The following is a 17,690-nucleotide window of genomic DNA, read 5'->3' as shown; positions in this document are numbered from 1 at the left end:
TACCGGTAAATCAGGGTACACAAGTCAACAACTAACCAAAATGTTTCTGTAATTTCCTTTGTGTATTTAGGACGCTTCAGGTACTAGTATATTTCAGTGGGTATTTTGGAAATTTCAAAGTGTACTTTACGCAGCTTATCTAGGCTTCTGCATCAGTGTGTCCAGGTAGGATGTTGGTGTTAGGGTAACACAATCCTGCATCACTATGCTGTCTTGCTGGGGATACTGATGTCAACCAGAGTTTACAGCGTTTATGCACTACAAATAAGCCTCTGTGTATATCATGTAACACTGAAAATACAAAACCAACATAGGCTGTGGCTGATTCAGATTACCCATGGACACCAATCATAACAGGCATCTGCAAATGTACACCATGTAACACTGACAATATAGAACCAACATAGGCTGTGGCTGATTAAAAATATCTGGATTTACCAATCATACAACAGTGGTGTAGAAATCTTAATGAACAAACTTACTCTGCTCCTTGGGTGTGAAGTTCCTTCACTTCAGCAGCAAGGGTATTTGCCAGCTGCTGGTTAGACCGCATGTACAGGTAATGAACCAGCTCCACCCCTCCTCTGGGGAACATACCATGGGCCACTGGGGGCAAGCCCTCCATTTCTGCACCTGTAAACACCACAAAAACATGTTGTAGCTAAGTGACTGTTATGTCAATAGTTAAAGGTCACATGCAACCAAAAAATCAAACATAATTAAAACACAATTATCCCTTATTCATGACATATAATATACATGTACATTGCTGGTTATGAAAAAACATAAAAACAAAATTATAAGCGTACAATCGCAAATCAAAAGTGCAATATATTGTACTTGGGTTTACTTCCCTCCAAGCGAAGCAGCCGGGATACCGAAGCCAGTCAGAGCGGGTGGGTGTGCACTCAAGTGTAACGGCTGGTTCATTGCAGATGCCCTCACGGCTCATTGTGTGTGTATATACAGTGAAGCCCCGTTAGTCCGGACTCCGATAATCCGGAAATCTCGGCTCCCGGACGATTTTAGCTTGTTACCAATCTATGCCTATTTAATTTGCCTCGATAATCCTGAAATTCGGTTTCCTGAACCGGACGGTAAGTAGCTGTAACCAATCAGTAAAATAAACAGTAAATTGCTTCACAGTCCGGATGCTGTAAGTCGTGTTCACGAACCATAACAACACCCCCGGCGATGTTTACTTAACTGGCCATAAACAATAAAAACTCGGTGTCATGGAGTTGACAAGATGAACTCTTGTTAACTTTTGAGAAATGTCTATTAAGGGATGTTGTTTTAATTAGACATTAAAAGCTCCCAACTGAAGATGCTGTACATTTACACTTTGATTGACACCACAATACAATGGCGTGGATGACAAGTGAGCTGTTTTGTGATTGGTTAATGTACTTTGACAGACAGATGCGGTCACGTGGACTTAAAGTGATTTTGCTTCTCGACAATTTAATGCTGCAAGTCACAAGTGTGCTTCGCCAACTTTGCGAAATGTGACCAAATACCACATCTCATATTCAACCGATGGATGCAGGAATAATCCGGACATTCAAGGCATACTACAATAGATCACTTGTTAGACATTACCTCACCTGTGCTGAGGAAGGACGTGATCAGACACGTCGGATCAACATTTGGATGCCACTCGGTAAAATTATTGATGTGATGAATTCAATGAGGAAGGTTAAACGAACACAAACAACAATGAAAGACTTTTTGCTATGACATTAAATGCTTATTTGTTTTATCCAGATTCGTGTCGTTTTGAACTTGGGTCTTTAATTCAGTAGTCCGGACGATTCGCAATCCGGACGAATTTGCTGAGAAACGCAACCGTCCGGATTACCGAGGCTTCACTGTATAGAGATGTTGGGTTTTGTAAATACATGCTCATTTCTTGTGTATAACATTCGGCAATCAACAGACATCATAACATGTCATGTGTACAAGTATCACACCTGCCTGTCTGTGTAATTACATAATGTGACAGAGACCGAACTCGGGCCATAAATCAATGCATTTTGTTTATGGTGTATAGCCTGATAGGTGTTAAGTTCAAATTGCATGCGGTCAGTGATTGAAATTGTGTATTGAATATTGTCATTAGCAGACGGGCAGGCAGACACATAGGTGCCAATAAAACAGACATTGAGTTTTGTCTGTGACAGCTGCATATCTATATCACAGTTAGAAATTCTGTCAACGCTAAATAATGACATTGCTTTTAAGTATCGAACTGAGAAAGTGACTCGGTAAGAAGAACGTGTGGTGAAATAGACAAATGAAATGATATAAACAGTTAAATCGGTAATCTACTGTAACAACATATCAACAAAACATTAGAAAAATAGCTCACACCAAACCCTTCACCGAATATTCACCGACAACCCGCTTCCAAGCTCCGCGAACCTATTTCACTGCGCATGTGCTATGAGCGCAGCCCAGCTGTTGAAACCACTTCAATTCCCCCAAGCGCTGGGGGAAAGTTCGTGAATCGTTTGAACTACAATTTTGCACGTTTTTTTTCATCGCGTTATTGTTCAACTTTATAAGTTAAATTTGCATTTTTGATGATTTGTTTCGGTAAGTCCATACCGAAAGGTATCAGAATCTGCAAAGTTGTGTTTTACATTGCATGTGACCTTTAAGTGACAGAGAAGTGAGAAGGACGCTGTTCCTAGCTGACTGGGAAGTGAGAAGAAAGCTGTAGCTAGTTGACAGTGATAAGAGAAGTAGGTTGAAGCTAAGTTTGGTTTGTTTGGTTGTTGTACCTGTAGGTAAGTGTTGTAGCCAAATGAATATGTGTAACATCATGATGGAAGACTGAAGTAGCTAATGGTTGTTGTGTCATGATAGATGACTGTTTTATGGTAGTGTCCGTGCAATGTCAAGATGGAAGATTGGTGTAGCCAAGTGATTGTGTTGTGTCATGATAGATGATTGTTTTATGGTAGTGTCCGTGCAATGTCAAGATGGAAGATTGTTGTAGCAAAGGGATTGTGTTGTGTCATGACAGATGATTGTTTGATGGTAGTGTCCGTGCAATGTCAAGATGGAAGATTGTTGTAGCAAAGTGATTGTGTTGTGTCATGATAGATGATTGTTTTATGGTAGTGTCCATGCAGAGTCAAGATGGAAGATTGTTGTAGCAAAGTGATTGTGTTGTGTCATGATAGATGATTGTTCTATGGTAGTGTCCGTGCAATGTCAAGATGGAAGATTGTTGTAGCAAAGTGATTGTGTTGTGTCATGATAGATGATTGTTTTATGGTAGTGTCCGTGCAATGTCAAGATGGAAGATTGTTGTAGCAAAGTGATTGTGTTGTGTCATGATAGATGATTGTTTTATGGTAGTGTCCGTGCAATGTCAAGATGGAAGATTGTTGTAGCAAAGTGATTGTGTTGTGTCATGATAGATGATTGTTTTATGGTAGTGTCCATGCAGAGTCAAGATGGAAGATTGTTGTAGCAAAGTGATTGTGTTGTGTCATGATAGATGATTGTTTGATGGTAGTGTCCATGCAGAGTAAAGATGGAAGATTGGTGTAGCAAAGTGATTGTGTTGTGTCATGATAGATGATTGTTTGATGGAGTAGTAGGGGGAATGATAAGAAAAACCTGTATAGGTACACCTTGCTCAGAAGCTTCCATATGGGCTAATTCTGCTACCAGCCTAGGTGAAAATGAGTGTTTGCCCAATCCCTTCGACAAGACCACTTCGGCTGCTTCCAGTGCAGTGCACTCCCAGTTAGAGCTATGTGGGTGCATGGATATAGAAATATGCCAGGAACCAAGCTCTCGCGCGAAGCCTATACCGAGATCCGATCGGGTCGTTTGTCCCTTCGGGAAGCGAAGAGGAAGTACCACATATCGCAAGCTCGATACACGCGAATCCGAGGTGGTATAGACAAGCCCCAGACGACGACAACTCCCGACATATCCGAAGACTTCGAGGCCCTGCTGCAGAAGTGTCGCCCCATGTTGCTTTCCGACCGAGAGAAACAAATCCTGGAGCAATCGGGACACACCTTCTACGAACGCTACCAGATCCCCAAACAGTTTCTCGAACTCTACTTGCTGTGCTTTCGTCCACTAGTAGAAGCCGGCAAAATAGTTTATCGAGAGCACAAAAATGGTCAGGACTACTAGGATTGGTACTACCTTGTTGCATTTTTTCCCCCGCAACAGTAGTCGAAAATTTCCAATTAGAGGTTTGGTAGTTCCAATGAATAGCACTACATATAGCAGAAGATGGCAACCGAAACGACTTTCCAACAAATGGGTCTACGGGTCGAAAAGTCTGTAGGGGCACATCTACTCCTAGAAAATACTGTAGACAGCAATCTTGTGTCGAATATCGCTGGCGCCGACTATCTTGCTGGACATCTTGGCAGATCAAATCTACAACCTTTGGAAGGTCTACCTACATTCGTAGACGATATATCGTGTTTGGCTACCTCCAACGCAAAGACTGGCGTTTGCAAGAACGCCAAGGTATCGCGGTAACGACTGGAAGGCAAGGTTCCGCACAACTCGTCCGCTTCCAGAATCTCCATCGCAGTACAAGAGTCTTTGGCAAACCCCAAACATGTGCAAACAAATATCCTACACCACGATAGGAATAACAGAGAGAAGACAACTGTGGAGCAATACGGAGCACCATCGCTAGAATAGAGAGAGAGACCGGAAGAAAGCTTAAAGACAAGTGGCAAGAACTATATCCGAAGAGAAGGCATACGCCTATTCGTAGCAAAGATAGACGTTTCGAAATACCCATTGGCAAGCTACAAATGTCGATTCCAAAACTAGAACGCCAACTACTAGCACACGGCTATGGGCTGTATTCTATCGACTATACAAGAGATTTTTCTGGTGTACTGGACCGCGAAGTTTACTGGTGGAATACCTTTGGAAGAAACATGGTTTCTCGAGAGCAAGGAGACTTGGCTTCTGCTATGCAGTCGAACAGTCCAACAATTCTAGACAATACGGGTAGTGTTGGGGCCCACGATGTACTTGGGTCGAAACCTGGAATGGCTATACAATGCGAACTTAAACTCTACAACAAGGTTGTTTCCAATTTCGAAGCAGGAGAAGTCCGAGCAAATCGAGGACATCTGGCAGACTATGTGGATTGCCCAAACCAACATTTGCGGAAAACTTTCCTACATCCAGACGTGCAAGCCCGTGGTTGTACTCGCATAGAAGTTTCGCTTCACGCACATCCACACAACTCGAAGAAATAGCAAACGATTTGGTAGAACAAACTCTACAGATGGTATCTCCTCCAGACACCAACTTGTTTGTAGTACAACCACCAGCAAAACAATGGGAAAACCTATCGAAATGTCTAGACCGCTGTCTCGTTCTGGCAGATCGTCCACAGGGCACCATCTTCGTAGTTTGGTATGCACATTCGGAGACGGGAGAATTTCTGGGGTCCGTATTGCCCCTACAAGAGCAGACGACGATGCTCACGTGGGAGAAAGCGATAGAATGGGCTGCAGCAGATTTTGGTTTCGAGCATGTCCAATATTTCGGTAGATATACTCTCCGCTACAGATACTGGTGTGGAGCTAGGTCCACTACGTTGCTATACAAAGGATCCCGATGCCAAAACGATACTGTCTGCGAGTAGAAGACCAACCCAGCTACATCCAAATGGAGCAGATCCAAGTATTCTATTGCCTTCTTGCAAGACAGTAGAGTGGGAATGGAGAACAGCCAAATGTAGCACCATAGGCAAGGCTTCTTCCAAATTCCAACTGCAGGAAGTACCAGAGATTGCAAAAGACAGAGAAGTATATTCTGGATCTACTAGGGGTCGAGGAAAACGATTGCAAGAAATACAAGAAGCAGCACGCTGGAAGAATGGAGAAGAGAAGCATGGGCTATCCTAGAAGGTAGAAAGACAGCACGGCAGATAGAACAAGAGCAGCGTGAGAGAAAAAGAACTGGAGCGACTAGGAGAAATAGTACGGAGAAAAAAGGAATACACAAAGCGATCGGAAGAAGCTCGCAAAGAGGTAGAAACGGCTCTACTAAATACACAAACGGAAAAATAGCAGACGTTGCAAATACTACATGGTCCATTCTAGGATACCGCAAACAACCAGAAGGGCAAACATCCAGCAGAGTAGTCTTGTTGCAAAAGGTAGAAATGCCAATTGTGGTTTGGGCAAACAAAAGATTGGAGCGTGTGCTGGAAGAGAAACCACGACTTTGTGGAGACCGCTGCGGACAAACACGGATCTAAAACGTGTTGGATACCAAGAGGCTTGGCCAGCAACGAAGAATACCCTGTTGGCCTGCACATCCGCATAGAACCCACCAGAACTTTCCAGAAAGATGGAAGGACCATATTCTGGAATCCTATTGCCGTAGTAGTTGCCCCAGATCCTAGAAAGCTATCTTCTATAGAAACCGAAGAGATAGAGCAAGACTACAACGATTCTGCTAGATAAAAAAATGCAAACCATTGTGGTAGAGACTGCAATAGCCCCACTTCCAAAGGATACAACCAAACTTCTAGATTTCGAGCCTGGAAAATACATGTGCAGAAAGTTTGCCGCTGCAACATTCCGAGGGAAAGCAAGAATTGTATTGTATCTGTTGCCAGTGGGGGAAGATGGGAACCCAACCACAGACATCGTAAATACCGACATATGGATACTTTCTAGAGAAGGAAATAGAAAAACTTGGCGGAGAAGAAGCCCCATGAAAGGAGACAGCTTGCTTCTCTGTAGAGTAGGTCCAGAAAAGACAACACCACAAAAACAAAGATAGACTGGTGTCTGTAGTATACAGCTAGAAACAAATAGTCCCACCAGGGATACAGAATAGAATACCTCTCGCGCACCAACGATATACATTCTGCTACGATTTGCAAACTGTTTTGCTGTATGTTTGCCAAAGTGGCCTAGTATACGAGCTGGTTGGTCTATTGGGCCTTCCCCAGCCATTTCTCGCATTTTTTCATCCACAGAAGAACACTCCATAGGGTCCTCTTTCCAGTATGCAGCCTCTGCTTTGTCGAATTCCTCGAATGGGAAACGAGGTGGATTTCCTCTGCTGTATACAATATGCATGCTTTCGAGATGTATACACAGTACAGTGTATACTTCCGAATTGGGTACAATATTTTTTCTAGTCCATCTGGAAGGGGTCCCTATGTTTTGGTGTTGCTGTTGTCATCTCGTGGGCCTGCTTGTGGACCGGCGGTGGTGGTGTGCTGTGCTTCCAGGTCTTGTGGATGACCTTCCAGAGAAAAACAGCTGGCTAGCTTAAAGGTAGGTCCACCTTTGGGCTGTTTCTAGCATCTGCCGCACCTTCTGGATATCCAGATGGGTCTCTTCTTGCTCCTCCTCGACGTTTTCTATTTCCTCTTCCTCGTCGTCCTTGTCCAGCATCGACAAGATGTCGACCAACAAATTCGTGGTTTGCTCCACACGAGCCGGCAACGTATTCGTGGTTTGCTCCACACGAGCCGACATCGCCGCAGTTTGCTCCACACGAGCCTCTAGCCTTCCCAAGCGGTCGTAGAAGTCCTGGACGGTGGGCGCAGTCGGCTCTGCAGCAGGCAATACGCTCTCGCTGGGGGGCAATACGCTGCTGGTAGACCATGCGCTAGCGGGAGCAGGCAATACGTCTGTGCTGGGGGCCAACGCTTCCTCTCCAGTGGTGTCGCTAGACGGTTCCGTGGCCGTATTCCATATTTTGCGTAGTCGATTGGAACCGATGCCGAATCGTTGTCTAGTTTCTTGTGCTGGGACTTTTCCACGCATCTTGCGAATCTCCTCCACCTGGTCTTGCGATAGTTGTCTTTTGGGAGGCATTTGGTTGTGCTATATATCTACATTCGCAAAAAAATTGCCTATATGGGAAACTAGGGCACACTAGACAAACTGGGCACACTAGACAAACTGGGCACACTAGACAGAACCTAGAGGTTTGCTTGTTTTGCTAAGCATTTGCTAAGCATTGCTAAGCATTGCTAAGCATTGCTAAGCATTGCTAAGCATTGCTAAGCATTTGTTAAGCATTGCTAAGCATTTGCTAAGCATTGCTAAGCATTGCTAAGCATTGCTAAGCATTGCTAAGTATTTGCTAAGCATTTGCTAAGCATTGGTAGGAGTTTCCTGGGAGAGGATTGGGATTCCTGGGGAGGATTGGGATTCCTGGGAGAGGATTGGGATTCCTGGGAGAGGATTGGGATTCCCATATAGACAAGTAGGAAGTATGGGTATATATTCCCAGGAAAAACCAACCATGCCACCAAGAAGAGATTTGTCTTCGGAAAAGATCCAAGAAATACGCTCCCTTCGAGGGGTGCTCCCAGCAAGCGAGGTCAAAAAGCCGTTTCGGTATTGGGTCCACAAGACTCTACGACATATGGCGAGAGACTGCTGTAGAGCCTCCGACCAGCACGATGGTATTGCCCGCTAGCACGGCCACGGAACCGTCTAGCGACACCACTGGAGAGGAAGCGTTGGCCCCCAGCACAGACGTATTGCCTGCTGCCGCTAGCGCATGGTCTACCAGCAGCGTATTGCCCCCCAGCGAGAGCGTATTGCCTGCTGCAGAGCCGACTGCGCCCACCGTCCAGGACTTCTACGACCGCTTGGGAAGGCTAGAGGCTCGTGTGGAGCAAACTGCTGGCAATGTCGGCTCGCGGTGGAGCAAACCACCTAAACACGTTGCGGCTCGTGTGGAGCAAACCCGCGAATTTGTTGGTCGACATCTTGTCGATGCTGGACAAGGACGACGAGGAAGAGGAAATAGAAAACGTCGAGGAGGAGCAAGAAGAGACCCGCCTGGATATCCAGAAGGTGCGGCAGATGCTAGAAACAGCCCAAAGGTGGACCTACCTTTCGCTAGTCAGCTGTTTTTTCTCTGGAAGGTCATCCACAAGACCTGGAAGCACAGCACACCACCACCGCCCGGTCCACAAGCAGGCCCACGAGGACGACAACAGCAACACCAAAACATAGGGACCCCTTCCAGATGGACTAGAAAAAATATTGTACCCAATTCGAAGTATACACTGTACTGTGTATACATCTCGAGTATGCATATTGTATACAGCAGAGGAAATCCACCTCGCTTCCCATTCGAGGGAATTCGACAAAGCAGAGGCTGCATACTGGAAAGAGGACCCTATGGAGTGTTCTTCTGTGGATGAAAAATGCGAGAAATGGCTGGGAAGGCCCAATAGACCAACCAGCTCGATACTAGGCCACTTTGGCAAACATACAGCAAAACAGTTTGCAAATCGTGGCAGAATGTATATCGCAAATGCCGAGAGGTATTCTATTCTGTATCCCTGGTGGGACTATTTGTTTCTAGCTGCATACTACAGACACCAGTCTATCTTTGTTTTTTGTGGTGTTGTCTTTTCTGGACCTACTCTACAGAGAAGCAAGCTGTCTCCCTTTCGAGGGCTTCTACTCCGCCAAGTTTTTTCTATTTCCTTCTCTAGAAAGTATCCATATGTCGGTATTTCGATGTCTGTGGTTGGGTTCCCATCTTCCCCACTGGCAACAGATACAATACAATCTTGCTTTCCCTCGAATGTTGCAGCGGCAAACTTTCTGCACATGTATTTTCCAGGCTCGAAATCTATAAGTTTGGTTTGTATCCTTTGGAAGTGGGGCTATTGCAGTCTCTACCACAATGGTTTGCATTTTTCGCCTAGCAGGTCGCTGTAGTCTTGCTCTATCTCTTCGGTTTCTATAGAAGATAGCTTTCTAGGATCTGGGGCAACTACTACGGCAATAGGATTCCAGAATATGGTCCTTCCATCTTTCTGGAAAGTTCTGGTGGGTTCTATGCGGATGTGCAGGCCAACAGGGTATTCTTCGTTGCTGGCCAAGCCTCTTGGTATCCAACACTGCGCTTTTCGTCCGTATTTGTCCCAAGAGCGGTCTCCACAAAGTCGTGGTTCTCTTCCAGCACACGCTCCAATCTTTTGTTTGCCCAAACCACAATTGGCATTTCTACGCCTTTTGCAACAAGACTACTCTGCTGGATGTTTGCCCTTCTGGTTGTTTCTGCATGTATCCTAGAATGGACCATGTAGTATTTGCAACGCTCTGCTATTTTTCCGCTTTGTGTATTTCCTTTCTCAGAGCCGTTTCTACCTCTTTAGCAGCTTCTTCCGATCGCTTTGTGTATTCCTTTCTCCCCGCACTATTTCTCCTAGTCGCTCCAGTTCTTTTTCTCACGCTTGCTCTTGTTCTATCTGCCGTGCTGTCTTTCTACCTTCTAGGATAGCCCATGCTTCTCTTCTCCATTCTTCCAGCGTGCTGCTTCTTGTATTTCTTGCAATCGCTTTCCTCGACCCCTAGTAGATCCAGAATATACTTCTCTGTCTTTTTGCAACTTCTGGTACTTCCTGCAGTTGGAATTTGGAAGAAGCCTTGCCTATGGTGCTACATTTGGCTGTTCTCCATTCCCACTCTACTGTCTTGCAAGAAGGCAATAGAATACTTGGATCTGCTCCATTTGGATGTAGCTGGGTTGGTCTTCTACTCTGCAGACAGTATCGCTTTGGCATCGGGATCCTTTGTATAGCAACGTAGTGGACCTAGCTCCACACCAGTATCTGTAGCGAGAGTATATCTGGAAATATTGACATGCTCGAAACCAAAATCTGCTGCAGCCCATTCTATCGCTTTCTCCCAATGAGAGCATCGCCGCCTGCTCTTGTAGGGGCAATACGACCCCAGAAATTCTCCCCGCCTCATCGTGCATACCAAACTCACTTAAGATGGTGCCCTGTGGACGCGATCATCTGCCAGAACGAGACTCCTGTTTGCTGACATGTACTACAAACAACCGATCTGTAGAGTCCCATTGTTTTGCTGGTGGTTGTACTACAAAACGTTGGTGTCTGGAGGAGATACCATCTGTAGAGTTTGTTTTACCAAATCGCTTGCTATTTCTTAAGTTGTTGGATATGCGTGAGAGCGAAACTTCTATGCGAAAGTACAACCCGGGCTTTCGCCTGGATGTAGGAAAGTTTTCCTCGCAAATGTTGGTTTGGGCAATCCACATAGTCTGCCAGATGTCCTCGGGATTTGCTCCCGGACTTCTCCTGCTTCGAAATTGGAAACAACCTTGTTGTAGAGTTTCGTTAAGCATTGTATAGCCATTCCAGGTTTCACCCAAGTACATACGGTGGCCCCAACACTACCCCGTATTGTCTAGAATTGTTGGACTGTTCGACTGCATAGCAGAAGCCAAGTCTCCCTTGCTCCTCGAAACCATGTTTCTTCCAAAGGTATTCCACCAGTCGCTAGCGGTCCATTACACCAGAAAAATCTCTTGTATAGTCGATAGAATACAGCCCATAGCCGTGTGCTAGTAGTTGGCGTTTCTAGTTTTGGAATCGACGTTTGTAGCTTTGCCAATGGGTATTTCGAAGCGTCTATCTTTGCTACTGAATAGAGCCGTATGCCTTCTCTTCCGGATATAGTTCTTGCCACTTGTCTTTCGCTTTCTTCCGGTCTCTCTCTCTATTCTAGCGATGGTGCTCCGTATTGCTCCACAGTTGTCTTCTCGTATTCCTATCGTGTGTAGGATATTTGTTTGCACATGTTTGGGGTTTGCCAAAGACTCTTGTACTGCGATGGAGATTCTGGAAACGACGAGTTGTGCGGAACCTTGCCTTCCAGTCGTTACACGATACCTTGGCGTTCTTGCAAACGCAGTCTTTGGCGTTGGAGGTAGCCAAACACGATATATCGTCTACGAATGTAGGTAGACCTTCCAAAGGTTGTAGATTTGTTCTGCCAAGATGTCCAGCAAGATAGTCGGCGCCAGCGATATTCGACACAAGATTGCTGTCTACAGTATTTTCTAGGAGTAGATGTGCCCCTACAGACTTTTCGACCCGTAGACCCATTTGTTGGAAAGTCGTTTCGGTTGCCATCTTCTGCTATATGTAGTGCTATTCATTGGAACTACCAAACCTCTAATTGGAAATTTTCGACTACTGTTGCGGGGGAAAAAATGCAACAAGGTAGTACCAATCCTAGTAGTCCTGACCATTTTTGTGCTCTCGATAAGCATTTGCTAAGCATTGCTAGGAGTTTCCTGGGAGAGGATTGGGATTTCTTGGGAGGATTGGGATTCCTGGGGTGGATTGGGATTCCTGGGAGAGGATTGGGATTCCCATATAGACAAGTAGGAAGTATGGGCATATATATGCCCAGGAAAAACCAACCATGCCACCAAGAAGAGATTTGTCTTCGGACAAGATCCAAGAAATACGCTCCCTTCGCGGGGTGCTCCCAGCAAGCGAGGTCAAAAAGCGATTGGTATTGGGTCCACAAGACTCTACGACATATGGCGAGAGCCTGCTGTAGAACCTCCGACCAGCACAGATGCATTGCCTGCTGCCGCTTAGCGAGGCGTCTCTGCGGCAGCGTATTGCCCCCTAGCGAGCCGTCTACCGGCAGCGTATTGCCTGCTGCAGAGCCGACTCGCCCACCATCCAGGACTTCTACTGACGGCTTTGGGAGGCTAGAGGCTCGTGTGGAGCAAACTGCGGCGATGTCGGCTGTGTGGAGCAAAACCGCGAATACGTTGCCCGGCTCGTGTGGAGCAAACCACGAATTTGTTGGTCGACATCTTGTCGATGCTGGACAAGGACGACGAGGAAGAGGAAATAGAAAGCGTCGAGGAGGAACAAGAAGAGACCCGTCCTGGATATCCAGAAGGTGCGGCAGATGCTAGAAACAGCCCAAAGGTGGACCTACCTTTTCGCTAGCCGCTGTTTTTCTCTGGAAGGTCGTCTACAAGACCTGGAAGCACAGCAAACCAGTTTCCCCTTCCGTGCACCCCCTCCACACACCGACAGAGAAGGTAGAAACCCCCAAGACCAAGCGTGGGGATCCCTTCCATATGGAGTAGAGTGTGTTTTTGGGGAAAAAGTATTGTAGTAGGGTATACTTTCCGCATACCTAAAAGCAGTTGGAATACTAAACGGGCCTAGACAAGTGTACGACTCCATTCGTCCTTTGCAACCCCCAGCCCGCCGGGCTGCATCTGCAAAATACTAGGCGGAGCTGTCGGAGGGTCTACTCTCCTAGCCCTGCAGTGCAGGACCCATAGAACCTATTCTCGCCCAAGGTCTGGAAGCAGCAATTCTACTTCTCTATCGTCTTTCTTTTCCGATATAGGCGAGTAGCAGATTTTGCCGCGTGCACAGAAAGCGGTTCCCGCACCAACCGTGGCGTTCTATTCCACCGGCGGCCCGAATCGTTTCTCGTATCTTGTAGCCGTAGACTGGAATCGTTTCCCCAGTCGGGGATCGAGTAGCAACAACAGCCCGGTTCTTCCTTTGTATCTCGCTACAGCAAACTTTTTGCACATGTAGACTCCTTCTGGGATGTTCGCGGTTTTTCGGTGTTCGCTAACGGAGGGGGTGCTACTTCCATATCCTTGGGTCCGCCATAGTTGGGCAATGGGGTATGCCAAATATTGCCCCGTCCCTGTGGTACCTCTGCTTTCCCGATAGCTGCCGGAAGATGCAAGACTCTTTCTCCTTGCACGGACAACGGTCCACCAATTTGCTGGCGAGGGAGCGCGTATCGTATGCTCCAGAAAAGCAGGCGTTGTCGTACAGGTTCTCTATATTCCACGAAAACAGCTGTCGACCCGATCTCTTCTGGAACCTCGGTGGAAGTGGAAGCTCCTGGGATGTGTAGTCTATCGCTTTCTGTTCCCAGAGAGCAGCATTTCTTGCTGTCGGCGCGAATGGTCGATGGCACCACACTTGCATCGTAGAGTTGTCGGGGCCGAAGAGAGCAGGCAGTTCGATAGAGTGGCGAGGCAGTCGGTGCATCGGTTGTAATCTGTCCTTGGGGCCGGATAGCAGTCATCGGGAGAATGATTCGAGTTGCCGCCGAGGGTCGAAATTGGTGGGGTGGGTAGATGTAGACGAAATCAACTATTTTGCGGCTTCTACTAGTGGGTGAAAGCACAGCAAGTAGAGTTCGAAACTGTTTGGGGATCTGGTAGCGTTAGAGTAGAAGGTGTGTCCCGATTGCTCCAGGATTTGTTTCTCTCGGTCGGGAAGCAACATGTAGCTTGACACTTCTGCAGCAGGGCCTCGAAGTCTTCGGATATGTCGGGAGTTTGTCGTAGTCTGGGGCTTGTCTATACCACCTCGGATCGCGCGTATCGAGCTTGCGATATGTGGTACTTCCTCTTCGCTTCCGAAGGGACAAAGCGACCGATCGGATCTCGGTATAGGCTTCGCGCGAGAGCTTGGTTCCTGGCATATTTCTATATCCATGCACCCACATAGCTCTAACTGGGAGTGCACTGCACTGGAAGCAGCCGAAAGTGGTCTTGTCGAAGGGATTGGGCAAACACTCATTTTCACCTAGGCTGGTAGTAGAATTAGCCCATATGGAAGCTTCTGAGCAAGGTGTACCTATACAGGTTTTTCTTATCATTCCCCCTACTACTGATGGTAGTGTCCATGCAATGTCAAGATGGAAGATTGTTGTAGCAAAGTGATTGTGTTGTGTCATGATAGATGATTGTTTTATGGTAGTGTCCATGCAGAGTCAAGATGGAAGATTGGTGTAGCAAAATAATTGTGTTGTGTTGTGTCATGATAGGAGATAGGGTAGTGTCCACGCAGAGTCAAGATGGAAGATTCTTGTAGCAAACTGATTGTGTTGTGTCATGATAGATGATTGTGATAGGGTAGTGTCCATGCAGAGTCAAGATGGAAGATTGTTGTAGCAAAGTGATTGTGTTGTGTCATGATAGATGATTGTTTTATGATAGTGTCCATGCAATGTCTAGCTGGAAGATTGTTGTAGCAAAGTGATTGTGTTGTGTCATGATAGATGATTGTTTTATGGTAGTGTCCATGCAGAGTCAAGATCGAAGATTGTTGTAGCAAAGTGATTGTGTTGTGTCATGACAGATGATTGTTTGATGGTAGTGTCCGTCCAATGTCAAGATGGAAGATTGTTGTAGCAAAGTGATTGTGTTGTGTCATGATAGATGATTGTTTTATGGTAGTGTCCATGCAGAGTCAAGATGGAAGATTGTTGTAGCAAAGTGATTGTGTGTTGTGTCATGATAGATGATTGTTTGATGGTAGTGTCCATGCACTGTCAAGATGGAAGATTGTTGTAGCAAAGTAATTGTGTTGTGTTGTGTCATGATAGGAGATAGGGTAGTGTCCACGCAGAGTCAAGATGGAAGAATTTTTGTAGCAAAGTGATTGTGTTGTGTCATGATAGAGAGGATAGGCTAAGCGTCCATGCAGAGTCAAGATGGAAGTTTGTTGTAGCAAAGTGATTGTGTTGTGTCATGATAGATGATTGTTTTATGATAGTGTCCATGCAATGTCTAGCTGGAAGATTGTTGTAGCAAAGTGATTGTGTTGTGTCATGATAGATGATTGTTTTATGGTAGTGTCCATGCAGAGTCAAGATCGAAGATTGTTGTAGCAAAGTGATTGTGTTGTGTCATGACAGATGATTGTTTGATGGTAGTGTCCGTCCAATGTCAAGATGGAAGATTGTTGTAGCAAAGTGATTGTGTTGTGTCATGATAGATTTTTGTTTGATGGTAGTGTCCATGCAATGTCAAGATGGAAGATTGTTGTAGCAAAGTGATTGTGTTGTGTCATGATAGATGATTGTTTTATGGTAGTGTCCATGCAGAGTCAAGATGGAAGATTCGTGTAGCAAAGTAATTGTGTTGTGTTGTGTCATGATAGGAGATAGGGTAGTGTCCACGCAGAGTCAAGATGGAAGATTTTTGTAGCAAAGTGATTGTGTTGTGTCATGATAGGGGATAGGCTAGCGTCCATGCAGAGTCAAGATGGAAGTTTGTTGTAGCAAAGTGATCGTGTTGTGTCATGATAGATGATTGTTTTATGGTAGTGTCCATGCAATGTCAAGATGGAAGATTGTTGTAGCAAAGTGATTGTGTTGTGTCATGATAGATGATTGTTTTATGGTAGTGTCCGTGCAATGTCAAGATGGAAGATTGTTGTAGCAAAGTGATTGTGTTGTGTCATGATAGATGATTGTTTTATGGTAGTGTCCATGCAGAGTCAAGATGGAAGATTGTTGTAGCAAAGTAATTGTGTTGTGTCATGATAGATGATTGTTTGATGGTAGTGTCCATGCACTGTCAAGATGGAAGATTGTTGTAGCAAAGTAATTGTGTTGTGTTGTGTCATGATAGGAGATAGGGTAGTGTCCACGCAGAGTCAAGATGGAAGAATTTTGTAGCAAAGTGATTGTGTTGTGTCATGATAGGGGATAGGCTAGCGTCCATGCAGAGTCAAGATGGAAGTTTGTTGTAGCAAAGTGATTGTGTTGTGTCATGATAGATGATTGTTTTATGATAGTGTCCATGCAATGTCAAGATGGAAGATTGTTGTAGCAAAGTGATTGTGTTGTGTCATGATAGATGATTGTTTTATGGTAGTGTCCATGCAGAGTCAAGATCGAAGATTTTTGTAGTAAAGTGATTGTGTTGTGTCATGATAGATGATTGTTTTATGGTAGTGTCCATGCAGAGTCAAGATGGAAGATTGTTGTAGCAAAGTGATTGTGTTGTGTCATGATAGATGATTGTTTTATGGTAGTGTCCATGCAGAGTCAAGATGGAAGATTGATGTAGCAAAGTGATTGTGTTGTGTCATGATAGGGGATAGGCTAGCGTCCATGCAGAGTCAAGATGGAAGATTGTTGTAGCAAAGTGATTGTGTTGTGTCATGATAGATGATTGTTTTATGGTAGTGTCCATGCAGAGTCAAGATGGAAGATTGTTGTAGCAAAGTGATTGTGTTGTGTCATGATAGATGATTGTTTTATGGTAGTGTCCCGTGCAGAGTCAAGATGGAAGATTGATGTAGCAAAGTGATTGTGTTGTGTCATGATAGGGGATAGGCTTTTATGGTAGTGTCCATGCAGAGTCAAGATGGAAGATTGTTGTAGCAAAGTGATTGTGTTGTGTCATGATAGATGATTGTTTTATGGTAGTGTCCATGCAGAGTCAAGATGGAAGATTGGTGTAGCAAAGTGATTGTGTTGTGTCATGATAGATGATTGTTTTATGGTAGTGTCCATGCAGAGTCAAGATGGAAGATTGTTGTAGCAAAGTGATTGTGTTGTGTCATGATAGATGATTGTTTTATGGTAGTGAACGTGCAATGTCATGATGGAAGATTGTTGTAGCAAAGTGATTGTGTTGTGTCATGATAGATGATTGTTTTATGGTAGTGTCCGTGCAATGTCAAGATGGAAGATTGTTGTAGCAAAGTGATTGTGTTGTGTCATGATAGATGATTGTTCTATGGTAGTGTCCGTGCAATGTCAAGATGGAAGATTGTTGTAGCAAAGTGATTGTGTTGTGTCATGATAGATTGTTTTATGGAAGTGTCCGTGCAGAGTCAAGATGGAAGATTGTTGTAGCAAAGTGATTGTGTTGTGTCATGATAGATGATTGTTTTATGGTAGTGTCCGTGCAATGTCAAGATGGAAGATTGTTGTAGCAAAGTGATTGTGTTGTGTCATGATAGATGATTGTTCTATGGTAGTGTCCGTGCAATGTCAAGATGGAAGATTGTTGTAGCAAAGTGATTGTGTTGTGTCATGATAGATTGTTTTATGGAAGTGTCCGCAGAGTCA

The 17,690-nt window shown here is 45.1% G+C and overlaps 1 protein-coding gene across 2 annotated transcripts in view; it reads right to left on the bottom strand.

Annotated features, from left to right (window-relative positions):
• The window catches only part of LOC124262121 (ubiquinone biosynthesis protein COQ9, mitochondrial-like), a 74,936-nt gene that overhangs the window by 33,775 nt on the left and 23,471 nt on the right, over positions 1–17,690 (bottom strand). For both annotated transcript variants that reach the window (XM_046696597.1, XM_046696606.1), the window contains exon 4: positions 483–633. In XM_046696597.1, coding sequence (XP_046552553.1) covers positions 483–633 — 151 coding nt within the window. The remainder of the gene's footprint in view (positions 1–482; positions 634–17,690) is intronic.

This window comes from Haliotis rubra, unplaced genomic scaffold, assembly GCF_003918875.1.
Source record: "Haliotis rubra isolate DU_JTF1 unplaced genomic scaffold, ASM391887v1 Scf12, whole genome shotgun sequence".
In the NCBI taxonomy this organism is placed as follows: Eukaryota; Metazoa; Mollusca; class Gastropoda; order Lepetellida; family Haliotidae; genus Haliotis; species Haliotis rubra.
Note: the sequence above shows the minus strand (reverse complement) of the source record. Positions and strands in the feature narration are given on the sequence as shown.